The sequence below is a fragment of the Ruditapes philippinarum genome, unplaced genomic scaffold, assembly GCF_026571515.1.
Source record: "Ruditapes philippinarum isolate M1 unplaced genomic scaffold, ASM2657151v2 ctg763_1_1_1_1, whole genome shotgun sequence".
Taxonomy (NCBI): Eukaryota; Metazoa; Mollusca; class Bivalvia; order Venerida; family Veneridae; genus Ruditapes; species Ruditapes philippinarum.
In genome coordinates this window covers 12,072-29,341 of record NW_026853799.1, presented here as the reverse complement: position 1 = coordinate 29,341, position 17,270 = coordinate 12,072, and the positions used below count along the sequence as shown (strand labels likewise).

Sequence of the window (17,270 nt, the reverse complement as noted above, 5' to 3'; positions counted from 1 at the left end):
GTGAATAAAAAGTTTGTTATATTTAAATATATTCATATCTTAGAGAAGTGACAATAAAGGACCAATATTGAATAGATGTGAGAAAAAAAGGTAATAGGTGCATTTTGATAATGCCAAGAAGTGTCAATCAAATCAAGAAACCGTGTTCATACACCTGAAAAATGACATTTCTGGGGTTGATGCATGGTTGCCTTATAATGAAAAAAAGCTATGTCTTAAGTTCAGATTATCTTCTGATAAATTTTTATGAGCAATGACCTGCCATTATGTTCTCCTATTTTCATTAGTTTGAAATGATATTATTGCATACATACATTATGATGCAATAAGTACAATTTCCATTTCAGCATATGAACAGGAAATGTGCCTTATACCATGCCCAGTTGACTGTATTATGTCAGAGTGGTCCCTGTGGACAGACTGCTCTACTTCCTGTGGGACTGGTACTCAGATGAGATACAGACATATAAAACAGAACCCTTCTGATGGAGGTAGACTGTGTCCCTCTCTGGATAATGCTGGAAAAGTAAGTATTTATCTACTAATCTGTTTTCATTAATTGATATACATGTAAGTGTCATTAAAGGGAGTCCACTGAGGTTTTTTTAATATGACATGACTGCAAATATGTTTTTGCTGCAAGTGATTACATGAATCTACGTATTCAAACAGTTACATAAATTGGAATAAAAGCTTCGATGATTTTTATGTATTTCTATACAGTGTTTTACTTTTGCAGGAAACCCAGAGTCGTGTATGCCAAACTGACTGTCGTAAAAACAAATGGCGTACCTTCAAGTGGGATCCTTGTATACCTGATTATGGTGCTATCTGTGGCAATGGTACACAGTCTAGAAGTGTAAGGTAAGACAATTGTTCATTTTATAGAGGTGAAAGGTCACAAGACAATGGTTCAGGGTTTAAAAGTGTAAGATAAGACAATGGAACACAGTTAAAAAGTGTAAGGTAAGACAACAGTACATAGTATAGAAGAGTAAGGTAACAAAATGGAACACTGTATGTTAAGACAATGGTACACAATTAAAAAGTGTAAGGTAAAACAATGGTACACAGTCTAGAAAAGAAAGACAATTGTACACAGTCTAGAAGTGTAAGGTAAGACAATTGTACACAGTCTAGAAGTGTAAGGTAAGACAATGGTACACAGTCTAGAAGTGTAAGACAATTGTACACAGTCTAGAAGTGTTAGGTAAGACAATATTTCACAGTCAAGAAGTGTAAGACAATGCTACACAGACTAAAAATGTAAGGTAAGACAATGCTTCACAGTCTAGAAGTATAAGCTAAAACAGGTAATTGCACCCTGACTAAAAGTGTAAGGTAAGACAAGAAATGTAAGGCCATGGTTCATGCCTAAAAGTGTAAGGTAAGACAATGGTACACAGTCAAGAAGTGTATGACAATGGTTAACAGCCTTGAAGTGAAAGGGAAGACAATGTTACACAGTCCAAAAGTATAAGTCTTGTAGTGTAAGGTGCAAATGTAAAACAATGGTACACAGTCTAAAAGTGTAAGAGAGGACATTAGTTCACATTCTAGAAGTGTAAAATCATATTTTTCTACCATTTTTCTATGTTTATTCATTAAAAAGTTTTTATCTTCAATATTGAATGTTCAAGTCTTTACCTTGATATTTTACCAGAAACATGGCACCAAATTTTTCTCACAAATATGTTGTCACAGCGACGTTATGAAATTGTAGTTGCATTAGGAGACATTTTTTGCCATATTTTTCTCTATTAAAACAAACCAAACAAAAAATCAAATATAATATTGTAACTAATTGAATTATTTCAGGTGTGAAGTTTTAACAACACATGGGTTTATCAATGAAGTGTTAGAGGATTATATGTGTGCCTTCCACGAGAGACCACCTAGACAGAGATTCTGTAACTCACCATGTGCTGGGGAGTGTGTGGTCAGTGAGTGGTCAGAATGGTCAAGATGCCAACAGGTGTGCCTAGTTTTGTTAACTTTTAATGAATAGAACATTTTTATAATGATTGTTGTTCTTCTACTTTATTATCACTAGTAAATATGGGCTGCACATATAGGAAGTCGGTCCAATTTTTTTTTTTAAAGGAGTTGCAAGTTTTTCAGTAATCGGTACTTTAAGGTGTTTTATATAAGTAAGTTTAACTAACATGTAAAGAAATCAGTCTTAAAATGTAAAGTTTGCTTCATTTAAATAATTTTGACAGTATTGATTTATTCACTCATGCAAACAGTGCTCATGCAAATAATTATTAAAAATCACTTTTCTGAATGCATTTATTTCAAACTTTGGTGATTTCTTTTTGGACAATTTAAGCAAAAAAATATTATGTAAAATTTAACTGATTGAATTACACCAGCATAAAAGATATTTGATAAATACAAACTCTGATTATAATATCCAAGAATCAGATCAAACTTTATATATTTTTAAAGATATTTTGGTCATATTTGAAACACATTCAGATTATGCTGCATTTAAAGTCTAGTCAGTACTTAAATCTAAGGACATATTATTATTAGCTGTTGTCTCAAGCAGGAAACATATTCACATTGATGTTCTAATTGTGGAAATGGAGATTAATAATAATGGATAAATTGTCTAAGCCATGTGCAGATCCAAACCACACTTATAATAATTGACAATTTTTTTTCAACCATGTGCAGATCCAAACCAGATTAATAATAATGAACAATTTTTCTCAACCATGTGCAGATCCAAACCAGAAAAATAATAATTGACAATTTTTCTCAACCATGTGCAGATCCAAACCAGATTAATAATAATCGACAATTTTGTCAGCCATGTGCAGATCTAAACCAGATTTATAACAATTGACAATTTTTGTCAGCCATGTGCAGATCCAAACCAGATTAATAATAATGAACAATTTTTTTCAGCCATGTGCAGATCCAAATCAGACTCGGAGACGACATCGCACGGTTTTACGGCAGCCTAGTGATGATCCGATACATTTCTGTCCGCGCCTGCTTGACGATGACTTCTGTAAAAGGGGAGACAACTGTGTAGAGTATATCTGGGTGATGACTGACTGGACCAGTTGTCTGGTGAATTATGGGGAGGATGAATGTGGAGTTGGTCATAAAGAGAGGTACCCAGTCTGCCAGGATCAAACAGGCAGAACTGTAGAAGATGAGAAATGTACTGAGGTGAATATTTTCCTCAATATTATTGATAATGTTTAAATTCTTAAAAAATTCAAAATCAAAAAATTATTTTATTTCTTAGTAAGAAACAAAAGAGTACCCTATTGGTAAAGGGGTTTATTCAACGTCACACCTTATTGATAAAAGAAATGTTGATTAAAGGCCACACCTTTTTGTAAAAAAAGTTGATTAAAGGTGACCAGGCGCATTTTGTTGGTAGAAATAAAAGGTTTATTAAAGGTTACATCTTTGGTAAAAGAAAAAGTTTTATTCAACATCACACCCTCTTGATTTATGGTATTTTGGCGTTGCTACTATGGCCTGCTACTATTAGTTATTAATAGATAACAGACCTTAATGATCATGTAAGCAAATCAACATATTGGTCATTCTTTAATATTAAAGTGACATTATGCCCATTCAAGGGTAAGCAGTAAATGAACAGGTGACTGACAAAATTAGTTTATATTTTGCAGTAATTAGTTTAAATTTGATAATTTTGGTGAACGATTAATAACTTGCATGGCCCAGGAAAATTTGATATAAACATTAACCAGATTTTAAATGTAAATTTCAATTTATAGAAAAAGTGTGGCAGTCTTTTAATATTTTAGGCAGATTTACATTTTACTCTTAAGTTTTCCAATATTATCAGCTGCTGTTGGCAAGTGCTATTATAATAGTCAATCTTTTGAAATCCAAAGTAAATTCAGCTCAACTTGACAATGAAAATATGAGCATAATATTACTTTAACATTGCTATGGAAAACACCCTTTCTCTTGAAAAATAGATGTGATCAAAAGTCTTTAAAGAAGATCAGGGTGACATTGGTTAATTATGATATAACCTGACATTGGTCAATGTTTATTTATAAAATTTAAAATTCCAGTTTCATGTTATAAATAGTAACATATTGTTTTTTTTTAGTAACACATGACTTTTTGTGACCACTTTAATAGTACTTAATAACTGTTATTTTTCAAACAATTTTTGTCCTGGTGAAGATCATTATTATGATCGGAACTAGTCGACTTTAATCAATCAGTTTAACGTATTATGTGATGAAGTGTGGTTTCTCTTAGTCCGTCCCTGCCCTAAGTTCATAAAATTTAAATACCACACACTTTTGTAGCATTCATTGAAAGTCATGGTGTCTAAAACACACTTGATTACTTAATAACTATATTTCAAGAGTTGCAGTAAAGTAGATATAAATATTACAATGTATTGATAAAAAAAAAAAATTGTCTGTTTACAATGTATTGATGGAAGAAGTAAAGTAAAATCTCGATGTCTCAGATGTGAAATAACAAACCGTAAAATCTTAATCTACTTTCATATCTCGTGAGATTTGTACTTATGTATTATCTTATGATATAATACATACACTGTGATTTTATTCAATATATTCCCATATGTATGCAATACGATATTCTTTTCACGTCTCTGGTGGCAATAAAAAGTCTTCAGACAGGAATAAAACTTTTTTCTGCGTAGAATTAACTTGCAAATCGCACGCAGATATTTTATTGTTGCCTGGAAATTATACTGTTGAGTTATGAGACGTTTTAAGGTTGTTGTCAACAAGATTGGGAAATAAAACCTTTCAAAAAAACCAACAACAAAGTGTTCTTTGAAATATTTGAAAAGTTGAATAGGAACAATGGGAAAAAATAATTGTCAATCATAATCAATATATATAAGTTATAGCTTTATGCATTTTAAAGCATTGTTAAGTAACTGAAGAGGTATCGTTTATTTCAGTTTCTATATTTTTGCAATTGCTATCAATTATATTCAGGCCCTGACACTCTTCAATGAATTTGAGAAAAAGGGATTCCTATTAATTTGATTTAACCCATCTGCTGGTTGGTTGGTTGTTTTGTTTGGTTGGTTGTTTAACGTCTGTCATGAATGACTTTTGCTGTGGGTAACTGACCATGGGTTCACATGTTTAAATCCTTGTTGCACATGTATTTTGTGTGACAGCTTCCTTAACAGAAAAATATTGCAAACCATGAAGTCTTCCACCACTCATTTAAGTGGAGAAGTTGTTAGTTACTTGCAGATAAGCATGCAGATAAGCATGCTTGTATTGGACTGGAACATAGTCAAAGAAGACTTGTTAGGTAAATTATTGTAGGTATATAACTGTTTTGCACGAAAACTGTGAGTATGACTAAAACGTCAAGCACTAAGAGTGTTCATTTTAAAGCCTCCTCTTCTTGGGGGTGGGGGTATATATAGATTTGCTTTTTTTGTCACACTATACATCTTTAGACTGACAAAACTTCTAAAATGGCATTTGACACAAAATTTTATTTTGTTTCTTACCTTTTTAAGGCACTGGGAGAGTCCACAGAACTGAAGGTTGTATCATGTCAGATACCATGTGATGTTGATTGTTTGTTGACAGAATGGTCTTCCTGGAGTCAGTGTAGCAGCACCTGTAATCTAGGTATGTAATTATTATGAGGACATTTTGTCCTAGTTTATGAGGGTATTTTGTCCTAGTTAATGAGGACATTATGTCCTAGTTTATGAGGACATTTTGTCCTAGCTCATGGGGATATTTTGTCCTAGTTTATGAGGACATTTTGGACTAGTTTATGAAGACATTTTGTCCCAGTTCACGCAGTTTGTCCCTATTTAAGAGGACATTAAATTTTTGTCCCAGTAGACAAACACAACTGAAGACTTGAATTTTTTCTTATGTGAGGAAACTATTCAGCTGGCCAACAATTGAATGTTGCTTGAAGTAATACAATGAAGAGTTACCAGGATGTTTTTTTTTTATCTGAGAAGTTGCCATGTGTCACCTTAAAATGAATCGGTCTATAATGAAAGGACTGTAAAATCCGTAGATAATTTTATTGAAAGTGTTTTGTATCATACATGACAACAAACCTTGAAAAAATTATATGAATGATGTTGGTAAATGTGAAACACATTATCCGATATTACATATCTGAATACATGTATAGCAATAAATAAAATGTTCTAGATGAAAATATTATTATTCATCATCTAAATGTTTATTCTAAATTAGAAATCTTATCAACATTTTTTAATCAAGAAATATTTTACAAGAATATCCAAATGATACATTTCTATTGTTGTTTCTTTTTTATCAATATTTGAAATACTTAATGAAAAATTGTGCCCATTACAGACCAATCAAATTGTTTAATATATTACCAAACAACAACAAATAAGACAGAAAAATGAAAACAACATATTTTTTTCTTTATTTTGTATGAAGATGTTTATTTATCAAGGTCAATCCATTCTATTTGTGAAATAAACAGCATTTTCTTGGTTGATTGTAAATAAGGAGAGTTATTTGATTAATTTCAGTCAATTTGAAGCTTTGGAAATATCTCTAGTGTAATGACTGGTGAATGAACTTTTTACATTTAATCTTGAAGTACATTGTTTTGAAAGTAAAATGTGAATTATCTTGTTAAAAAAAAATCCAGATTTTTACATCAATAAGTCACTCTCTGTTAATTGTGTATACATTTTATTAGATGAGGTAAGATAAGGCTATCTATTTGATAGAACATTTATGCTTCTTGACATAATAATGTACCATAATTGAAAGAGAACAGAAGAACTTTGGTAAGTCAAAGTTGAAAGGACTTGTCTAAAAACTTGACTTATTGGGACTTTGACTCATGAATCGGTCTTTAAATTAAACGGCAAAATTTCGAGCCATCAATGTTTTCAAGCAAGTTATAAAAGGCGTAACAAAAGGAAAGGGCTATAACTTAGATAGTTTATAGTAAATATATTCCGTTTTATTATCAAGCGGCAGCGGTTCTCGAAAGTTCTCAAATGAAACTAATTCTCAAATACAACTGCGCCAATGAATGATGACAACTAAAGCACATGATCACACATTTGAACACATACAAAAGCTGTTACAATACAGGGCATGTTTTGTCATTTAGTCACAGTATAATACTGTATTATGAAATACTAGGATGAGTGTAGGACAAAAGCCCTCCCATCTAAAAATGACAGGGCGAAAAAAAATCCCTTCCATAAAAAAGACTGGGCGGACAAAAGCCCTCCGTATCCAAAAATGACTGGGCGAGAAAAAAATCCCTCCCATGAAAAAGGCGGGGTGGACAAAAGCCTCCAGTGAAAAGGAGTGGGCATTATCATGTGAGGGCTTTTGTCAGCCCTGTCATTTCTTAATGGGAGGACTTTTGTCCATTTCCTGACTGGGATTGCATGTTAGTGTTATAAAAAAAAAACAGATGGTAATGGTCTTAATGATGACTGATGTAAAGTATATGGCATTCATGAATAATATTTACATTAAAGTGGAGGAAATTGTTTTTTAGCTGACATTTATATGTCAGATACTTAGGATTTTCAAAAATGATGTCATGCCATCGTGATATAGTTCCAGTCAATGATGAGATAAAGCCGTGACTGCTAATTCAAGAGAGACTGACTGAGCAAATTGATTTGTGGTGGTATTAAAAAATGATTGACTTAAGATATATGTCTGGATATAGCTTAACAAGTGTTTAAATGTTTTCCTGCTGAGTTTATTTCATGGACTTTTCCATCGAAAGACTCATTCACCGATTGCAAAAATTCTCAGGTCCAAATTTCTTAGTAACTTGTACAATAAAAGTTTGTATTTATTTTCACCCAATCTTAATCTATTACTAAAGAAAATCACAATTTGTTTAGGATATTGAGCATATCCATTCCCAATAGTGTGATCAATAAAAAGTGTTAAAGTTTATACTCCCCCAGTCATAGGATTTAATTGAATGATTTTAGAAATTAAAATACATGTATAATATATAGATAACTGGTATTGCATTATTATTGTCATTGATAAAAGTTTTTATTTAATTATTTTTAAATTTTATCTTTTTGAATAAAAAAACTCAAGTTTTTTTTTAAGCTGTCTCTTGAATTTTGGATAAGTACAAGACCTAGAATCACAGGGATATTCAGACTGAAATTACGCTCTTTTTAATGCTATAATTATGAAACTTTTATACCAATTTGAATGACATCTTTGACTAAAAATGGAGTTCCTCTTAAATTGTCAGTAAATTATAATCACTTATCCTACTGTCATATATGTATTTGCTCATGTCTGAAATTTTCTCTCCATTAAGCCTCAAAAAATGGTTATATTTTAATCTTTCAAATGATTTTTACAGTTTCCAAAATGATACATATGGGCCATATAGCCAAGCCATCTTTTGCTTTGTTAAGGGTTTTGGAATTAGTACAGTTATAGTGATACAGTATTTTGTATTGAAATGAAATCAGAAACTTTTACGCATTCAATGCTATTTACTTTTGATGATAAGCATCTAAAATGTTCTAAAACTGTAAAACAATGTTTGCCCTTTTCTACAGAAAGAAAAAGTATTTCTAAGGCTTGATGTGCTTTTTAACTATGGATAAAATTTTAATGTTTATGCCCTTTCATGAGAGTAGTATAATGCTTGATCATTTTGATCTATATTTTATCTTCTATTTATAATTATCTTAACAAGAAAATGCCTTGACAGGCTTCATATTCTTGGAATTTTCATAGCTATTTATAAGCATTTATGTGTGAAAAAAGACCTAGTTTTTTCACCCTTATCTTACTTTCTAAGTACAAAATGTATCAAGTATAGCAATCTTTGTCTGTAGCTGATGTTCATGCACTGTCACTAGGCCATTAGCTTATATTGATTGCTCTTTAAAGTATTAATTGGAAAATAATTTAATTTCAGAGATAGCAAATACTACAATGTGTAAGACATTATGTGCTAATTATTAGTTATAGTTCAACAAAGAAAAAAGGTCATAGGTTATATTCAGTATGACCTCCAGATAGTTTGACCTTGTAAGAGTTTATACACAGTGTAAAATTCATACTGTTCCATATGTTTTCAGGCCAGCAGATTCGTATGCGAGACATTGTAGAACAACCACGAGGTAATGGCCGCAAGTGCCCGGACATATTTGAGCAGAGGAAGCCATGTTTTGTTAAAGGTTGTTACACATGGGTTGTCTCTGATTGGTCAGAATGCACCAATCAGAAAGGAGTATGTGGTCATGGTGTACAGACACGTAATGTAACATGTGAGGCGAATGGCGGTCTTCCTGTTAATGCAACAAACTGTGATCCAGACTTAAATATTATTATACTTCCTGTAAGTTCATTTACAGTATTTAAAAAACTGAAAAAAAGATTTTAACCTGTCTTAGGACTGAAAATAGGAGCTTTTATCACATACCCATGCCGCTTTTGCGACTACGTAAAAATGGTATTGCAAGGCCATGCATATATTTTGATGTGACGTCATTTGCATGATATAAACATAGCGTTAAGATGCGCGAAATGTAAGCGTTATACAATATGCGCTTCAGTGAAAAATGGTCTTTATTTTGGTGTGTGATAAATTACTGAATTTATTGAATAAAATAGTATTATGCCTGCCAGAAACTCGCAAAATATAGTTTTATTCAACTTGTTCAATAAATTCAGTATTAAACTAACACTCATTCAATATCCTCTATTTATTATTAATTTTTCCTTTTTTTTTTTTAATATTGAAACTGATGTCATGTGTCTATATATTGTTAAATATAGGATAAACAGATAACAGTTTCTATGGCAGGTTTCTATATTTGAAAGATTGTATCAGTATCATCTGTTATATATTGATGTATGAAAAAATTATGATTAATTTCTTTATACCCTAAAATAGTCGCAGACACTTTCTTAGTTAAGTGTATTTTGGAATTATATTTCTATTTTATTTGAAGATCACATGTCTTGTCAACAAATAGTTTCCAATTTCTTTCAGGGTCTGACTTCCTTTTGTGTCAGATTTTAATGCTTGTATATTTGAACTGTGCCATGACAAAACCAACATAGTGTGTTTGCGACCAGCATGGATCCAGGCCAGCCTTGGCAGTCTAATCAGGATCCATTCTGTTCGCTTGCAAACCCAATTACAAATAGAAAAACTGATAGAGAACAGCATGGATCCTGATCAGACTTTGCAGATGCGCAGGCTGGTCTGGATCCATGCTGGTCACAAACACTTTGTTGTCACACCCACTTTGTTGGTTTTGTCATGGAGCAGCTCATTTGTGTTAATTTATTTTCAGATAGAGCAACCATGTAAAATACCATGCCCTGGTGAATGTATTGTTACAGAGTGGACTGAATGGAACGACTGTTTTATTGACTGTAAAAACTATGATAGACCACGTAAGTATAAAATTAAAATTTCCTGTATATAATCTAGTTTTAAAGAGCATTTTCTTAAAATAGAAGTTCATGCAAGTTTAGGTATCAGAGGTAACTGTCAGCCAATTGAATAATTCTCATATTGCAGAAACTCCTCCCATTTTAATTATTATCAAAATTGGCTGAAAAATTTATCTATGCACTATAAATAACCTTTAAAAAAACTTAATTAACAAGGTTTTTGTGACATGTTTACATGACTATTATAAAGATTATTAGATATTTAAATAATATATTAAAGATTTCTTCCTACACTTTTTATGCCTAAACCTTCCCAAGAGTCCTCTGAGCATTCCTTGTTTCACTGTGAAAATTTAATTTCTTTATTTTATTGGTTTGAAAGGTTGAAAGTTCTTATATTTGCTGTAAAATTCTTATATTTTATTGTTTTAACATGAAACATTCCTGTCTTATTCCTATATTTTTGGTTGCAAGTAAGATTGATATATTCTTCCTGTGTTTGTATAAAGGCAGTTGACATCTTGTGTTGTATGAAAAGTACTTTTCACTCTTGCTGTGAAACAGTTGCGTTTCTGCAGAATAATGATATTATGAAGTCATTGCCCTGCAAACCCAAGGGAAAACATTTTAAAAGAGTGCGTGAAATAGAATTTTCTCCGTTTTACTTTAACAAATGATATCTGTGACTTAACAGGTCATTCACTTGACACTCAACAATTGAAGAATATGTAAAAAACAATTTGCAGATGTCACTGCAGTGAAAGGGCACTTAAGTTACAGACTAGAACACTTAAGAAAGAAAGTGTAAAATGATATTTCTGACACTTTTATGGATGATAAACATGGTTATCTAATAACCTGTCTATTCAGCTGGTTTAGGGAACGTCAATGGTTCTACGCAGGTGCTTGTTTGTAACTGAAATAATGCAAGGAATGGCACCTGACGTCTCACTCCACCAGTAAAGCTTGAAAGTCCCCATATGACCTATATTGACTTGATGCAACTTAAAACAAACTATCAGATTCATAGTATGTAATTTCCATTTACTAAGAGTCATTGTAATAAAAATGGAGCTAATACTAAGGTTTTTCAGCTCACCTGAGCTAGCTCAGGGTGAGATTTTAGGATCGTTGAATGTCTGTCGTCTGTCCACACTTGTTCATTAACACTCTAGTGGTCACATTTTTGCCTCAATCATCATCAAACTTTGTCAGGATTCTTGTCTTGGTAATAGCTCGGATGAGTTTGAACATGGGTCATCTCAGATGAAAAACTAGGTCACAGGAGCTAAAAATAGAAAAACCTTGTTAACACTCTAGCGGTCACATTCTTGACTCAATCATCAACAAACTTTGTCAGGATACATGTCTAGGTAATTTCTCTGATGAGTTTGAAGATGAAAAACTAGGTCACAGGAGCTAAAATAGAAAAATATTGTTAACACTCTAGTGGCTACTGTTTTGATCCAAATATCCTTGAAATTGGTCTGAAAGTTTGTTATGATGATTTCTAGATCAAGTTTGATTATGGGTCACCTGGGTTAAAAAACTAGGTCACACAGCCCAAATATGGCAAAAACCTTGTTAACACTCTAGTGGTCACATTTTTGACTCAGTTATCATCAAACTTGGTCAGTATGCTTGTCTAGGTAATTGTTCGGATGAGTTTGATGGATCAGATGAGCGATCTAGGGCCATCATGGCCCTCTTGTTTAGAAAAATCCTGAAACATAGCAAATGTTGGTATTTCCCAGTACAGATACATTTACCATTACAATTTGGTAAATGTTTTGGCAATAACATCTACTGATTGACCACTCCATTGTGACTGGCAGTGCACCAAGAAGCTTAAGTTGTAAACGTTTGTTTGCACCCTAGTATTAGATGGGTAGGCCTAGATTTGCCAAGATCCAGATAACTTCTAATGAAGTAAATGAATATGTAAAAATGTTTTTCCTCATTGCAGTGTAAAAAGGGATTTTTTTTTAGGGTTTTGTCAGTCAATTTTATATATGGTCTCTCAAATTCTTGCTTAAATTCCTGTAAAAAGGATATTCTTTTAGATTATTTTAAAGCCACCCGGATATCTGATGTGCATACGTTGCAACCACATTTACAAGATCAAAGTATAACTATTTGAATGCTAATATTAACGCTGTCTGAAATTGTACGCTTTCCTGAAGAACTAGAGTCATCATTAAATACATTAATTTGCATCTAGATAATCAGTGCACTTAGACAGAGGTGTCTGACATTTTTAGAGAAGTGTTTTTTTATGTCTGTAAATCTTTTACCCTATAAATGGACTATTGATGTGCAAATGGAGGTTAATTCCAGCAGATTTTAGAATTATGCCAACTGATTTTAACATTTAATGTGTTTAATGAAGTTTATTAGAAATTTGTTGCTAGAAAAGCTATTAAGTCTAAATTTATTACAGAGTAGGTAAACACTGCTTGACTTAAATAATAATTTAGTGTTAGAAGAGGCGTGAAGGCCAAACAACATTTACCTTAATGTTTTTTTGCAGTGGACATATTCTGATGTGAATTGTAGGTTTGAGAGATGAGATTGAGATATAATATCTAAATAACAAACAGGAAAATATCGAGCCTTTTTTGCCAGACACCATAATTATAAATACAGGTTGACCTGGCTTTGGACTTGTGAATGCCAGAAGTTGCTAGGTTTCATGTGCCAACAGCACTGTAAAGGTCATGTGGAAACTTAACAGCTTAACTGATGGTCAAAGGCCTTAGGTGTCATGCCATCAGATTGTTTTTTTTAGGACACAAAGTGGTGCCTGTGTGTTCTAATCAACTTATAGGAGAAAAAAAAAATTTTGCTGATCATGTTTTACTTTTATGTACAACTTATTTAAAGGTTATACAAGAGGTGTACAGAGTCGATCCCGCGCTATCTTAGCCAAGGCCCAGCTCAACAATCCACCATGCCCTGAACAATTGTGGGAGAGCCGACCATGTGAGGCAACAAAATGTTTCTCCTTCCATTGGCAGACATCTGAATGGACGCATGCCAAGGGTCGAACTGTCTGGTGTGAAAGATCCGATGGGCTCAAGGTCACAGGTAAGACATTTATAGTATAAGTAGCTAAACAACTCTTGATTATAACGACCTTTCGCAACATAATCTTCTAGAGGCATGCTGCTTTTATGCCAATGTACTGAAATTCTGTAAAGAAAAATAACTTTCCTTATATGGACAATGGCACTGAAACACAATCATCATATGGAAGTAAATGGAACAATGGTGAATTGTGAAGAAAACCACAGTCACATAATCATTATTCCTAATTAGAAACACTTTGCCAATTCTTTTCTGATTTTTCAGAAAACTTAAAAGCTTAATTATACCCCATATTTATGATAATGAAGTCATTGTCCTTCCATTCTGTGAAACATTTACAAGTGATTAAGATACCCATTGACTAAAATTTTGTTGATAATTATACCCCCCCCCCCCACAACAAAGTTGTAAGGGGGGTATACTGGAATCAGCTTGTCCAGCTGTCCGTCCGTCCGGCCGTCCGTCCGTCGGTTTTTTCTTGTCCGCCCAATAACTTAAGATTCCTTTGACCCACAGTTTTCATATTTGGCATGGAGGTTAGTCATGATTAGTAGATGACCCCTATTGATTTTGAGGTCACTAGGTCAAAGGTCAAGGTCACAGGGGCCTTGACTTCAAAAAGCTTGTCCGCCCAATAACTTAAGATTCCTTTGACCCTTAGTCTTCATATTTGGCATGGAGGTTAGTCATGATTAGTAGATGACCCCTATTGATGTTGAGGTCACTAGGTCAAAGGTCAAGGTCACAGGGGCCTTGACTTCAAAAAGCTTGTCCGCCCAATAACTTAAGATTCCTTTGACCTACAGTCTTCATATTTGGCATGGAGGTTAGTCATGATTAGTGGATGACCCCTATTGATTTTGAGGTCACTAGGTCAAAGGTCAAGGTCACAGGGGCCTTGACTTCAAAAAGCTTGTCTGCCCAATAACTTAAGATTCCTTTGACCCTTAGTCTTCATATTTGGCATGGAGGTTAGTCATGATTAGTAGATGACCCCTATTGATTTTGAGGTCACCAGGTCAAAGGTCAAGGTCACAGGGGCCTTGACTTCAAAAAGCCTGTCCGCCCAATAACTTAAGATTCCTTTGACCCTTAGTCTTCATATTTGGCATGGAGGTTAGTCATGATTAGTAGATGACCACTATTGATTTTGAAGTCACCAGGTCAAAGGTCAAGGTCACAGGGGCCTTGACTTCAAAAAGCCTGTCCGCCCAATAACTTAAGATTCCTTTGACCTTTAGTCTTCATATTTGGCATGGAGGTTAGTCATGATTAGTAGATGACCCCTATTGATTTTGAGGTCACCAGGTCAAAGGTCAAGGTCACAGGGGGCCTTTACTTCGAAAAGCTTGTCCGCCCAATAACTTAAGATTCCTTTGACCTACAGTCGTCATATTTGGCATGGAGGTTAGTCATGATTAGTAGATGACCCCTATTGATTTTGAGGTCACTGGATCAAAGGTCAAGGTCAAAGGGACTTTGACTTCAAAAAGTTTGTCCACCCATTAACTTAAGATTCCTTTGACCCACAGTCTTCATATTTGGTATGGATGTTGATCATGACTATAAGGTGACCCCTATTGATTTTGAGGTCAAAGGTCAAGGTCACAGGGACCTTGACAAAAAAAAAGCTTTTCTTCTCAATTGCTAAAGAATGTCCTGTCCGCAATGTATTGATTTTGACATTTTCACATTTGAAGCATGTAGAATACATAACTTAGCAATGCACTGGCTTAGTAACCTCAGATTTGGCAGGGAGGTTGTCCTTGAGCTCTAAATGGCCACTGTTGATTCTGACAAAGTGGTATGCGGGGGTATTCACGCCATGATAGTGGCAGTTCTAGTTTTTTTCAAGTTTCCTTATTTTCTGTGCTGATTAGGATGCAATTAATAACCCCAAAGTGTGGCATAAAAGGCATTATGCTCACAAATCTAAATGATTTGACAAGAAGCTCGCATTCATGCCTTGATATACATGGACATTTTCCACAAACAGTAAAAGCCACTTATAATGGTATTCAAGGGACAGCTGAATTTATATCAACATATCTGGATATCTTTATATCCAAAAGGCAACCAGTTTGAAAACAAGAGTCGGAACTCCGCAACAGCAATGTTGTAAGCGATATTGTTATAAGTGGAATTTACTGTAGTTGTTATTCATGAGAAATGAAGATGATATTAGATATTACAGACCCCTTGACATCTGAAGCGTTGTATGTAGAATATTATTGTCTGTAGTAAAACCACAATAAATAATGTCGTCATAACAACAGACACTCCATATTTCTGGGGAATGTAAATTATTTTCACTGATTTCTCATACACTATATTAGGTGAAATTGTAAATTTTCAACAAAATTGTAAATCTTTTCTTGGAACTACGTTTAAGAGAGCTGTCAAGGAGACAGTCTAGTTAACTATTGTGAGACTCTATATGATAAAGGCTTCATATACCATTGTCATAAGGATCTTAAGATTAAGCAAAACAACTTCAAAATTATATGAAACTCTCAATAGAAATAATTTTCATGGAATCATTTTCAGCTTGTCTACTCCGAAGAAGAAGTCATATATTATAAGTTATTTATAAGCACTGTGGCATTTAACTATTGATCTCTTGCAAAACTTTAATGTAGCCCATTATTGAAATATTTTTAAACTTTTCAACATGAAACTTGGTTTACTTGCTTATCATGACAAAGTACAGTTGTTAGGAAAGGGTCAAAATTCTTAAAGTTTTATCTTTTGGGTTTTACTCCTTCTTAACTTAGATTTTTTGTCAGATTGGTTATAAATAGTTGTTGCTCATAACAGATCGGAGTTAACACAACATGCAGTGTTCTTGTTAATGTATAAATACCAGAATTATGAAACCTTGTCATTTTTTATATGTGGATGGTTATATAGACCAAGCCCTGCAAGTTTGAAGTAGATCCCTTACATAACAAGGAAGTTATTAAACAAAGAAAAAAAAGATGCCATGCTATTCCCCAGTATCTAAGAAAACAAATGCTTGAGTTGAACCAATTTCCATACACTTTGTTTAGTTGAGCAAAAAAAAACAAATGTGTAGATTATATTAAAAGAAGAAGCCTGTAGGAGTGTATAGGTCTTTTAAATGAAGATGTTTCTAAATCCTTTTAAGATTTAACCTGATAGACAATCTCTTCAAAGCATGCTACATATTTTCTCCATTAGAATCATTGCTAAAAGGGTGTTTGCTGTTTGTTTATAACCCCAGATCTGTCTTAATTAATTGGTGGATAATTGACGAAATAATTATACTAATTGTTGCGCAATTTTCCTGATCTGGATAGTAATTGAACAATCACATGTAAAATCTTAGTTATCCCTAGCAACTTTATTTCCTTCTTCTAAGAAGATTGCATGTTGAATTTCATTGAAAATTACATGAAAGAGAACTGTTATAAAATGTAATATTTATGCCTGCTGTAGTATGGAATGAAATAAATGGAATATTTCTGTTACTTCCTGGAATCTATGATTATTCTGCAGATTTAAGAGACAATAAAGAACTTAAGTTTGGTTTATTTTCATACTAAATAAAATACCCTGCTCATTGATATGTAAACTGATTTGTTAGAACATTAGCTTAATGTGAACTAAAAAGTTCTGGATTGTAAATTTGTTAAAGGTACATTAAGCCTTAGATATATTTTTTTTTCTTTCAGCAGAATGGGCAAACATGTGTTTTATAATGTTGTAATAATAGATTTAAAACAT

General features: G+C 33.2%; 1 protein-coding gene across 1 annotated transcript in view; it reads left to right on the top strand.

Annotated features, from left to right (window-relative positions):
- The window catches only part of LOC132737928 (thrombospondin type-1 domain-containing protein 7A-like), a gene marked incomplete at its 3' end in the record, with an annotated part of 121,112 nt that extends 107,589 nt beyond the window's left edge, over positions 1-13,523 (top strand). Inside the window, exons 16-23 of the mRNA XM_060725309.1 lie at positions 348-526; positions 740-864; positions 1,819-1,975; positions 2,917-3,186; positions 5,528-5,642; positions 9,110-9,369; positions 10,334-10,436; positions 13,320-13,523. Of these exons, the coding sequence (XP_060581292.1) occupies positions 348-526; positions 740-864; positions 1,819-1,975; positions 2,917-3,186; positions 5,528-5,642; positions 9,110-9,369; positions 10,334-10,436; positions 13,320-13,523 (1,413 nt within the window). The remainder of the gene's footprint in view (positions 1-347; positions 527-739; positions 865-1,818; positions 1,976-2,916; positions 3,187-5,527; positions 5,643-9,109; positions 9,370-10,333; positions 10,437-13,319) is intronic.
- Positions 13,524-17,270: the final 3,747 nt, after the last annotated feature.